General features: G+C 35.4%; 1 protein-coding gene across 1 annotated transcript in view; it reads left to right on the top strand.

Annotated features, from left to right (window-relative positions):
• Positions 1-11267, top strand: part of SNTG2 (syntrophin gamma 2) — a 206298-nt gene extending 195031 nt beyond the window's left edge. The window contains exons 15-16 of the mRNA XM_030945918.1: positions 6852-6944; positions 11022-11267. Coding sequence (XP_030801778.1) covers positions 6852-6944; positions 11022-11264 — 336 coding nt within the window. The 3' untranslated portion in view covers positions 11265-11267. The remainder of the gene's footprint in view (positions 1-6851; positions 6945-11021) is intronic.
• The last annotated feature ends 1674 nt before the right edge of the window (positions 11268-12941 follow it).

Here is a 12941-nt window from a genome sequence, read left to right as displayed (position 1 = left end):
GTGAAAATATAATGAGCCATCATTTGAGTACTTTGAAAAATCTTACTTTTACTGCCAGAGTGTCTCTTGTATACATATATGCTGAACCACAAATGTGCATAAATGTTTTAAAAAAACAACTATAACCTTCTTAAAATCATCAGATTACAGTTTCATCTTTTATAAGAGAATGCACTTTTCATACTAATACCAGCAAGGAATGCGAAAAAGAGTAATTTTAGGATATTAAGATGTAATTTCTTTGGCAGCAGGAACAGCAGATCTTGAAAGAATATACAAGATTTTATATCAGATCTCATTTGTTTAGATGAAGTGGTTTTATTTGTATCTGTCCATATTTATCAAAGTTCTGTAACCTTTTGTGACATGATGAATTCCATAAAAGTTTGGGCAAATGAGTGGATCTGCCATGGTTTTTAAGTGAAGATTATATTAATTTCATCACTCTCACTGAAATTATTCCACTGATTCTTTTTTACTGATATATGAAACAGGAATACACCTGAGCTTTGGGAGTCTGTTCTAGATGAAATTTCTGAAAACTCTCATGCTTTTGGTGAATGATGGATTTCATTGTAGCTTCATTTTCTCATGTCTAATGTGAATTCAGAGTAACAATGCTTTTGGTGTACTGTATAAACATGTTCTGAAAGTTTTCGTTTTAAAAAAAAAGACTATATATAAAATATTTTATGCTAAAAACCCATTTTTTTAAATATGAGAAAGCCAAAGCATCTACATTTTTAATTCACTGATTCCTCTATTTCAAAGGGTTTAAAAAACATTTCAGTTTAGCACTATTCATTCTATGCAAAAAGATTCTTAGAGGTTTTGCAGTCTGTGTTCAGGATTAAAGGGTTTAATTTTGCCTTTAAGTACTCTCTCTATGTGTGGGCTGATATATATTTCTCAGTACTACCATAATAAGTCTGGTTGATCTTATCTTTATTTTCACATCCTGCTTGGATTTTTTTTAATGCTAAAAGGGGACTTTTCAGAAAGACTTTTTTGATATACCTGGTCCCATATTAAGGCTTTTACCAAACTTGATATTTTTGTAAAGACATGGGATGTATTAAGACACCGTATTCCTGTCGCTCCTGTATGATTTAGAAGCTTTTAAAAAACTGCCATATAAAGTCTTAATGCAAGAACCTGTGTTTCAAACAATTTTTTCCCTCTCTGTCACTGTATCTTAAATGCTGGTGTACATTATTTTTATTTCTAATGCAGAAAAAAACACATCATTTAGGTCCTTCTCTCTTTCATGCATTTAAGTTCCTCTAACAAGTCCTACAAATTTCCTTCCAGTTTTTACTGACATTGGCAGAAAGATGAAGAAAAATATTAAATGTAAGGTGATGAGAGATTTGGTCTTAGAAATAAAAAGAAACAAATAGAAGTGATATTTGGAGGATGCTAAAATTTTATCAGTTCAAATTGGCAATGCTGGAGTCTTCTACTCCAAAAATAAATTCTTTGCCTCCATAGTATAATTTAATTTTAATGTAAATACTTTTTCTAAGAAAAGGCAAATTTTCAGAAAGATTTAGCATTTTTTACATTGATGACATATTATTTCCACACAGAAGCATAGCACATTAACTTAAAGTGAGTAAGTGAATGCAGTTTGCAGTATGTGCACTGCATGGATATGGCTATTGCCTAAATGCTGTTCTGTCTGGTTAGAATTTAGTTTTAGAAAATGTGTGTTAAATTCTGTATCATGATTATAGTGAGAAATAATGTCTGTAATCCCATTTACATGTAATAAACCTTTACAGCTCATCTTAGAGCAAATGTATATCTTTATCTATAAAATAGTTAACAGCATAGCAGGGAAAACATATAGTTCAAGCAGGAAAGTGTAATGGTACTGCCAACTTTCTAATTGCTTTTTGGAAAATAAACAAGCAAAATCATGTACATGCCCAATTTGTATTCACTTAGACTAGAAGGTAGGTATTATTTCTGCATTTTGGCTGATTAAAAACACTAAAATTCCTGCTCAGTAGAACATCGCTGAGTCCAAAATTAATGAATACATTGCATATCAGTGCCGTAGTTAAAGCAATATGAGGGTTTCCTTCATGCAAGAAAATAATTAACTGCAATGTAGCCAATCACCAGCTGAATTTTTGGAACTCTAAATCTGATGAGACATTTGAACCAACAGCAACATTACTTTTACAAATCCCTTTGAGTTGTAAAAGTAATATCCTTTGAAATTAATATACACTGTGTCATTTTTCTGTGTTACACTTAGATGAGCAACATCACTGAGTCTCACTTGATCCTTAGAAAACTTACTGCCATGAACTTAGGAAAAGGAGTACTGACTGAAAAGGTTGGTGCCCTGATTCTTAAAAGTTATGTGAAATGGTATTTTTTACTAAGAATCTTTGTTGATGATCTCAGAATATGCTATCTCAACTGAAAGTTATTGTTATTAATCTTGACTTTAAATAATTTTACTGAAAAACAAAAGCAAGTTGAACCCCTATTTCTTGGACAGAATACAATCCCACATCATTAGGACTCTGTGTCTTCAAAAAAGAATCCAGAGATACTACACTGGATGCCTGTGGCAGAGCACGGGCAAATCTAAGCCCTCCATCCAAAGCACTGCAATAAACTCATATTCCAGCAAAAGTCTATTGCCAAAAAATCTATTGCATATCATGATTTATTTAGAAGCTTTTGGACTTCCCAGTCCCAGAAGAAACCAAATGTACTTACAGCTTTACCCTACATGGGAGACCCACATGTGTGGAGAAATCAGAAGGCCTCTCTGTGATCCAGGGGGCCTTCTTGCTTCCTTATGCCATCGTACTTCAGCTTAAAGGGGACAAGGACACCAACACAAAGAAGGAAGCTGAGGAAGAGGAGGGTTCCTCTTTATTCCTGCCTTTCCTTCCCCAGACCTCTGTGTCTGGGCTGCAGTGGTGCTTACTACCCACCCAGTCTTTGTGCTTCAGCCTCATCACAGCCTGGTGACTCCCCATGAAGAGATTCCTCTCTCTGTTTGTCCCTCAGGCTTTGTCTCTCACACATATCTGAGGTATATTGGTGCTCTCCTCTCTGAGTGGAAATAAATCCCTCTTGTTATCTCTTCCCATGCATTCACTTTCCAGTTTGAATGTTTACTCACATGTAAACATGTCTTGGGTCCCTAACACCCATAAACCAAGTCAAAGCCCTTCTTTTTGTGTTAGCTGATCTAAACACATTCGTGTACAAACACATTCGCTCTCATGAGGGAAAGAGTCATAGTAACTCATAAAGATAAAAGCTGGTTTTGGAATTAATTGGCTTGTCATTGTTTATATTTGTAGTGTCTTTTACTGTTAGACAGAATCCTATATCAGTCTTTGTTTTAGAGTACTGAAGCAAATTGTTCCATGTCCTTGCCCTTTTGTAAAAACTGGTGGAAAGGACCTGTGACATCATCAAGTCCAGCCAGACTGATCACCCCCTTGTTAACTAGACCATGAACCACATAGACCAAGTGCTATGCCTGGATGCTTCTTGACCACCAAACATAGTTCAAAGCTGAATTATTTCAGAGAAATCTCTGTCTGTGGGAATAAGAATGAGTGTGTATGCGTGGTCATTGCAACTATTAAGCCCTCTCAGGGTCTTGGAGGAGAGATGACAGAGCCAGAGACAGACAGGAGTCATGCTTTTGATCAGCAACAGGCAGGCAGTCTGAGGAATTCTGTCGTAAATGAGTCAATGTTCTTTTGGTATTTGAGCAGTGGTATTATCAACTTTATGATCTTTTATGAGTTAAAAGAATATACATTGAGATGCTGATACCTGAACATTACATAGGTAAAAGTTTTTTTTATTGTCTTTTATTACAAATATAAAATTCTATGGATCTTTACATTGCTCAGAAACATCAGATGATTGATCTAGGTCGTATAGTACAATTTTCTTAGCTATTGCACTATGACGCCTGTTCTTCTCCCTGTTGGTTAAATTGTGATTTAGCAAGCTGGCTGATATTCAGTGCTTTTTGTGCTTTTTTTTTTTCAAATTCACTTAAAGACACCTGAACGTAGACCTCTGATGTTAAATTTCCACAGCTGTTGTAAACAATTGTTGTAGATAGCCAAGGATGACTACAATTGCAAGTGTATGGGAAGTTTATTCCAAAGGCAAAAATGGAAAGGAATAAGGCTCTCTCCTAGAGTCGATGAGTCAAGATGAGGTTCTTACCATAGAGCTTTCTCAGAATCTGTTCAAAGTCACTGAGGAGATGCCAGGAGCAGGATTTTAAATTTATATGGCAAAATACAAACTAATTCTGTTGTAAAGAAAACCCTGTGAGTTTTGTAAGTACAAAACACATATATATTTTTAATAACAGTGAAAATGAAGCATATTATGTTTTTCTCTAGTATTTAAGAATAATTTCAAAATTGGTTCCATTATTTCCCAGTAGTGAATATTTTTAAAGTACTCCAAGCTCATTATTTGTCCATTGTGGGAACTCTGCACATCACTCCGGATGTGAGGAGTCCCCCGAGACCACGTCGAGAGCCGAAACCCCGTCAGGGGGCTCGGAGATCTTGGCATGATGCCCGGAACACTTGGTGGCTGGATTTTGATCCTGCAAATGAATTGCCAGTTTGGTATGAGGGCTGGAAGGTGTCACAGGTTTAAAGGGTGTTTTTATAAGGTGTACACAGGGTGAAAATATAAGTTTTAAAAATTTTTGTATAAAGGTAACGGGGACAAGATGGAGGGAACAAGGCGTGTCTCATCCTTCTTCCTTCTTCTTCTTGTTCTCCATCTTCTGCTGTGATGTTGGCACTCAGGGATTGGTTTGGGGAAGGGGTGCACTGTCCAACATGGGTGATAGGTATTGGGAGGTAAAGGTAAATATGATATACGTAATTTGTGGTATAAGAGACGGCGCAGCCTTGGGAGCGGTCGGAGAGCGTCATGGCTGCCTTGCTGGTCAGACCTCTGTCTGCCAGGAAGAAAATTTTGTAGATAAGACTTAATAAACAACCTGAAGACTGAACAACAGAGAGTCCAGTCTCATTCTTCAGAGCCTGGGGTCGCTCCCTGGACCACCCAACTCACCTCGGGGGCAGAGAACAAGCAGCCGACCCCGAGAGTCCATAGTTCATTTTAGTATTCACTATTTGTGGCTGAGCAATTTGATGCTTACCCATTAGGGGAATCTAATTTTATTCATTTTAAAAATTGCTTTGCTCAGTCAGAGCTCAGCTAGTATGACCTTTTTAATTGGAGAATAATGGAGAATAAGTTATGGCTGGTGCTTAATGCCACCTTTTAATTACTGAATGAAATGTAAGGATATGTAAATGTCATTCTAATTGAAAATCAATCACTGAAATATTTTTAAATGCCAAATAACATGATCTTTGAACACCAATGAGCAAATTAATTTATTCAGAAGTATTATACATCTCCATTATTATGGAGATGATTATAATACTAATCTGCACTTATAAACTGATATTACTCATAGCCCTTTCAAAATCCTTTTTAAAATGTCATAACTGTAACTCAAAAAAGCTTATTTTAGTATGACTAACTTTTTTTATTAATACTGGAGTGAGGAAACCTTTGCAATCATCCAGAAGTTTTAGACTATAGTAAAAATTTTTAAAAAACCAATTCAAATAGCAGTTTGCATTTTAATCAGGTTTTATTAATGCTTTCAGTCTCCTCTAGGGAATTCTTGTGTGTAAAATCATTTTGGTTTGGTTTTTTTTTTTTTAATTAAAATAATTAAATTTTTATCCAGATACAAAACTTCTGTGTAAACAAATGTCTAAGCATGAGGCAACATTGAGATTTATGATATATCAGGGACAGTGAAGTAAAGCTTCCTTGGAAGAAACAAAAAAATCCCAATTTCATAAGGCACGAGGGTATAATCTTAAAAATGGCTAGTAAGATGCGGCAAGGAAAGCCTGGAGACAGGATCTGATCTCTACTTCTGCTGAAGGCAATGGGTTTTTTGCTATTATGGCTGTCAACAGTGAATGTCATCAGGCTGCTCCATATTACAGCAAATCTCATTCATGTCTTTCCAGAATCTGTCACATGCCTGAGTTAGTGAGCCTTAAAAATGCCTGGAAAGAGTTAACTGACTTTTTACTGTAAAGCTGATTCATAATTTTAACCAGAACTTCTCAGTTTTGTTAGTAAAACAAATCTTTTTACTTTCTAATCTGAAAGCTTATAATGGAATTGGTGAATAGATAGCAGTGTCTGGCAGGTATCAGTGCTAACCAAGACATGATAGCTATTAGGTCTTACTATGAAATTACATTAACTAATTTTAGCATAGGGCTGCGCCAGCATGTCACCAGACCCAAATTAAAAAGTGTTGTAAAATAGAAAGATTCTCTACAAAGTTAAAGTCAGATGGAGAGGTCAAGCAGGCGGAATGCTTTTCTATAATTAGGTTGCAATGACTAAGCATTTAGGCGCTGTTGTATGCACATTTGCTGGAAGTGATATCAGAAGTCATTAACAGTTCAGGTCTAAGCAGTTTAGAGTAGTCAGATCTGGTTTTGTTTGTTCTGTGTTGCATTTTGCAAGGGTTGGTTTTAAAGAGTATATTAATTTTGTAGAAGAGTGACTTGAAATATAAAAGGCCTCCAGTTAATGTCTAGCTGACAGATGTGACACTGATTTACAGTCACAAGTTTACGACCATTTTCAAACATAATAATATAAAGCAGTACCAGTGTTGTCAGCTGAGTGTCTTCCCAGCCAAAGATACCTGCATTAAATATTATTTGAATATGATAATTTACAGTGATGGTTGTCCTCTCAAAGATCATACCTTTTTTTTTCAGTCTAAAACATATATGTGCAGTTGGCAAGGGGATACCCTCTGTTTCACAGTCGACTTTGCTCTAGGATTTACCTGTTTTGACAGTAAAACGAAGGTAAGAGTAAAAGAAAAGGAAAATATAACTCTGTATTGTTTTATAGTTATTGAAGTAATAATCTGTTGCATTTTCTTTATGTTTATGTCCAGTATTTATTCCTCCAATATACTGTACTAATTATTTATTTACCCCTACTGAAATGTAGTCAGTTCGGGACTTCAAAGGGGCGATTTTAGTTGTATAGCATGTAAAGATGCACTTTAAAGAAAAAGATTAAAAAAGTAACTTCCTTTTCAAGTAATAAAAGGAAAGGAAAATCATATTTAGCAGAGAAGTTGGTTTAGTGAAGAAACTTAAAGATTTATAAAAGATTACAAGTCATGAAAAAAATGAAATGTTGCCTGATTCTATTTGTTTTGAAGCTATGAATATAAAATAGGATTAATTATTCTTCCATCATAAGAAATTTAGGTCATGTCTAAAATAAACAGAATAAAGGCAAATGTTTTTCAAAGTCAGAATCTAAAAGATTACATGCACTTATCTTGCAAAAGAGTGGCTATATAGAAAGTGCTTACAGAGAATGGCTAATGATACATGCCAACTTCCAAGCTATGTCTATAATGCTACTATTTTCTGTATAATTTAGTAGTACTTTAATGTATATTATTCTAAGTGGATTTTAACATTTTTTGATAGTAGAAGAAAACAAATATACAAAAAATGTTTCTGCATTAATAGAACTGTTCAGTAGAAAGTTGGTCTTCTCAAATATTTTTTAAAATTTCAGTCAATCATTCTGAGAAAATAGGGAACGCACTGCATTTTGAAATAGTGATGCAGGATCTAGTTTTTGCATGTTGGTGTTTTGTGGGTTTGGGACCAAAATGCCCCCAAATTTCAAATCTATTGAAATCTTAGTGCAGAAAAATAATGACCAAAATTGCATGAGAATTTAGACTAATTAAGTGTGCATCCCATGTAGCAGGATAGAATTTCAGAACACACTTTTGTATACACTTTTCTCCCTCAGGTGATACTGCATTCTGGAATCCCGCTTCTTACACAAGTGTACATATTTTGCATGTAACCACAAATTAACTGTAAGAAGTAAGCTCTATATCCTATAGAAAGGGTTTCTTTTGAATGTGAAGAATGATTGCAGTTACTCTCATGTTTAAAATTATAACCTTACTCTTTTAATAGGACTCTGTGTCACAGTACCTACCTTCAGTATTGATAATTAGGAGGATTTAGGTGAATTACTGTTTCTTACCTAAGGAGAAACATAGAATATCAGCAGATAGACTGATTCCATTGCCAAACAGTAAAAATTCTGAAGAGCTCAAGTACATTTATTCTTCATCTGTGTGAGAGAAGGAGATGTTCTCTGCATCCTCAAGCCTGAGTGAGGCAGTAATGGGCGACTCGTGCAGTTCATCTTTCTTCCCATAATTGTCAGCTGAAGTTTACTGTGTTTTCCCATATGCATAGCTATTTTAGAATATTTTCTACCAATGCAAAAAAGATTCTTAAAGTGGTCAAGCAATTAACAGTTCATTAGGGACATAGAAATTTTACTGAAGAATCTTTTTCTTGAATTTAATGAAAAAAATAAGGTCTTCTATTGATGTAAAGAATTTTCTTACACCCCAGCAGGTGGTCAAAGAGGATTATTAAAATAAAGGTTAGTCCCCTGTCTGCTCTATGATTTTAAACCTGGATTTCAAATTTTGGGCAACCAGCTCGTGTAGTCATTGAAAAACAGCCTTTTTTACACTTTGAAAAACAATTTTAAAAGGGCCTTATTATCAAGTATATAAATGTAAATAAAAAGCACAACAATTTTTTCTTTGGAGTGTGGGGGGTTGATCCTGGCTTCCTCATGAGTCAGGCAAATGAGAGGAAATATAACTAAAGACTTGTGGGTCCAGATAAAGGCAGAGAGAGGTCACTCACCAGCGACCATCGTGGGCATAACAGACTCCATTTGGACAAATCAGTTTAATTTATTGCCAGTCAAATCAGAGTATGGTAATGAGAAATAAAAACCAGATCTTAAAATACCTTCCCCCCAAACTTCTTTGCTTCCCAATTTTCTTTATCTCCTCCTCTCCAGCAGCACTGGCAGGTTGGAAATGAGAGCTGTAGTCAGTTCACCTCATGTTGTCTCTGTCCTTCGTTTCTCCTCAGGAGGAGAACTTCTCACACTCCTCTCCTGCTCCAGCATGGAGTCCCCTCTACAGGAGACACCCCTCCAGAATCCAGCATGAGTCCTTCCCACGGGCTGCAGCTCTTCATGAACTGTTCTGGTGTGGGTCCTTCAGGAACAGCACCTCCTCCCCCTTCTTCCCTGACCATGGTGTCTGCAGAGCTTTTTCTCTCCCATATTCTCATTCATCTCTCCAGCACAAGAAAAATATCTTCAAAGAATTTTTCTCAAACAGTTTATTTTCCTGCATATTCTATTCCAGGCTCTTGATGGTCTTAATTCATTCAGCTTTTATCTTTTTTGGGCTCGTCACCGAGCTACTTCTGTAGCCTGCATCTGCTTTTTATCACATTGTAGAGATTCTTTTTATCTTGTCAGCTTGGTTGGTTCACCTTCCCCATCCTGTGCCTGCAGCCACTCCTCCAATATGAAGGGATCCCAAAGTGTGCATTTATTTTTTGCCATCTTCCAGCTCTCTCTGCTTCTCTTCTTCCCCACTCGGTGTCAACTGTTGAGAGAGATGATGATTCCAGCAATGCTTATTATTACTAAATTGTTCCTAAGATTCATCTCCACCTTAGCAGTTCTTACATAGCAAACATTCATCTATCCTGTTTAGAGCCAAACTCATTTAAGCTTTTAACACTTTTCAGGTGCTGTAATTAGGCCCTCTGGACCCAGTTAAAATCTGTTCATGAATGTAAAGTTTAAGCACCATCATGGTGCTGTAGCATACTTCAGTTTTTCTGCCTCTGTTATATCTTTCTAAGAACTCAGTGACATTTATGTCTGCAGGGAACCAGGAGATAGGTTTTTTTATAGGACATTCCATTTTAAACGAGGAATAGGGTTCTGAAGCCCACTGGTAGCACCGGTCTACGTGACAAAAGTATTTTGAGAAGGGGGAGAAGGGGCATGTTGGAAAATGGAACAGAGTAAACTTTTCCATGAGTGCTTTTGAAATAAGCTCCCAAGTATTTAAATTGTGTTTCTTCAGCAGTGTCCAGGAACTGAAGCCCACCTCAATGTGTGCAGAGAATTTTCATTAAGATTGTAGGTATTAGAGGAAACATCAACAGGAAGTCCAAGTGCAAGTTGTTACCTTGTGGGTTGTTTTTTTTTTAAAAAACCCTTGTGGGGTTTTTTTTTAAGGGTTTTTTTTAAAACCTTTGTGGGTTTTTTTAATGATGCATTTTCAGGTGATGAATAGAAAGCATTCAGATAAATACAGAAAACAACCTTGATTTCAAAAATAATTTCCCAATTTTTGTTTTTACAAAATATCTCCATAAATATTAAAGCATATCTGTCAATCTAGGGTTTGCCAGCACTACTACGATGCCATGGATAAACCTGTGGGAGACCAAGAAGTTTAGAAGTCATATATTTTACAAAGCATTATGTAATATAAGACACATTTTTGTGGTTTCTGAGACTATGTTCAATAATAATATTTTTGCATTTCTGTAGCTTTTTTGGGAACTTCAACACATTTCACACATCAGTAAGTTCAGCTTTGCAATATCTGTGCAAGTCACAATTATCTACATTATGCAAATGAGCCAACTGAAATATGAAAATCAAGATATGGCATGGAATCGTATTCCTAAAGAAACTGATACAAATGTCCTCATGGATCTTTATGGAATTAAGCTTTTGCCAACTTTATGTGATGTAGGCAATTGAAACATTTATATCTCAGAGAATTTCAAAATAGTTTAATTAATGAATTTTAATATTGCATCTTTTGCTATCACAAAGGGTACAGGAATGTTAATTTTAATTGCTCTGCAAAGAGCCTGTTACCATGTATTACATGACTGCTGTAGTGCTTTATTTTAGTGCATGGATATCGATCATCCTTCTATACTTCTAGTTAAAAACATGTAGCAGAGTCCTTAATCAAATTTCTTTTTCTTTAGAATGTGCTGTGGAGGTTTAAATTCTCTCAGCTCAAAGGCTCATCAGATGATGGGAAAACGAGAGTAAAGCTGCTTTTTCAAAATATAGACACCAAACAAATTGAGACAAAGGTAAGCAACATCCTCTTTTTCAATTTAGTTAAACATGACACAAAATTACCGTTAAGGCATCAGAAATCCCATTTACTGGGACACAGATATGGTAAACACATCACAGCTTATCATTTTTTGCCAATTCTTTAGAAACTCCACAATAAACGGAAGCAATGTAATACCCATAGATATATTGCACTATTTCTACAAGCCAGTTATTAAGTTGTGTTATGATAGTATTTTACTTTTTCAGAAAGATAATTTCTCTGAAGTTATTCTGTCAACATAGAGTAGATATGTCTAAAAAATTGTGTTCAAAAAGATAAAGTAAAAATAAAATTTGATCCCCAGCTTGCTGTTGAATAAAAAAGACAGTTTTTCAGTTATGTGGTTTTAAAAAGAAGGAGAACTTTGGCATGATATGACATAGAAAAGGAAGATAAGGCTGAGGTTCAATTGGGTTTTGGTTGACAAAAGCCAGTGAAACAAGAGAAAAGTATCTGAAGACCTATGAAAGTTTCCAAATACTCTTACCTGGAGTTGTACAGGTTAAAGTCACTTATAAAGTAATATTTTTTCTATACTGACCATACACAAAAGATATATGTTACCTATCCTTCTAATGTTTAAAATAATTGTAAGGAAGAAGTCCATAACCTTCCTTACTTGTCACAAAGTTACAGTACATGCAATATCTCTTTCTTTATACATCTGTATTAGTAAATTATTCAGGATTTGATCAGCAAGCTTGACCCGAGTTGCCTCTTGGCTCTACTGTAAAAGATATTATAATATCTGCTACAAAAGTTACGATGTATAATAATTTATCCAGTAGCAGGCCATTTCCACTTCATTTCTCACAGTAGTCCTTGGAGACAGAAAAGGACTAGTGTCTTCATTTCATATGTGATCATCTGTTGCTGAGAGCTTACATAACTTGTTTCAGGTCAGACAGGAAGATTGTACTCATGCATAAACTACTTTGTGTATCTCTGTGCATTAAATCCTTAGATAGTCCCAGTGTGTGATTAGCTACGGGCTGCAATTCCATCACTCTTAATGGAATTCTATTCCTTTAATACTCTATCATTCATCTTTCTGTTGTGGTAAACAATCTGATTTTTTAAATTTTATTTTCTTTTTATTTTTTTGCAAATTAGATTGTTTCTAATTGGTTTTACCCAATTTTACTCTTTGATAGAAAAATTGTAAATTTTAGTATTTTTTATTAAAATTTGGTTATCTGTAAAATTATTATAGGTGAATCCTTATTATAATTTTGCAGTAAATTTTGTTCAAGAGACAGATTTGTTAAAACACTAAAAATTATTCTTTTACATACCTCTAATGAAAACATCTTGCATTTGGCAAAATTCACCTTGAAAGTATCAGATGGAAGTTGATATGGGATTGGTTCATACAGAATTCTTAATATCTATGTACCCAAAAGTACATATGTGTTGCAACTATTGGAAGATCCCAGAAAAAGCTCATTAAAGGCCAGAGGAAAGGCTGATACTAAGTAGCTGAGGATTTGTCAGAATTTCAGTGATTACACCTTTTACAACTGCCTCTGCAAAGTGCAATGTAGCCACTAGGATTTCACATTTAATGGGACTGGAACACAGCTGTGCAGCCTTTCCACTTCAGATAACTGGTATATATCATCAACTGTATGCCCACCACCTAATTGGAATGACTTCTTAGACTTGAGAGTTACAGGCTGGCTGGAAAATTCCCAGCACTAATGCTCATAGTACAATCCAGTGTTTGCCTCTGCTTATTGCACTGAAAGAGATTTCATAGGGCCAGATGGTGCTATATGGT

The sequence above is a fragment of the Camarhynchus parvulus genome, chromosome 3 (assembly GCF_901933205.1).
Source record: "Camarhynchus parvulus chromosome 3, STF_HiC, whole genome shotgun sequence".
Classification (NCBI taxonomy): Eukaryota; Metazoa; Chordata; class Aves; order Passeriformes; family Thraupidae; genus Camarhynchus; species Camarhynchus parvulus.
This window is presented reverse-complemented; position numbering and strand designations above follow the sequence as displayed.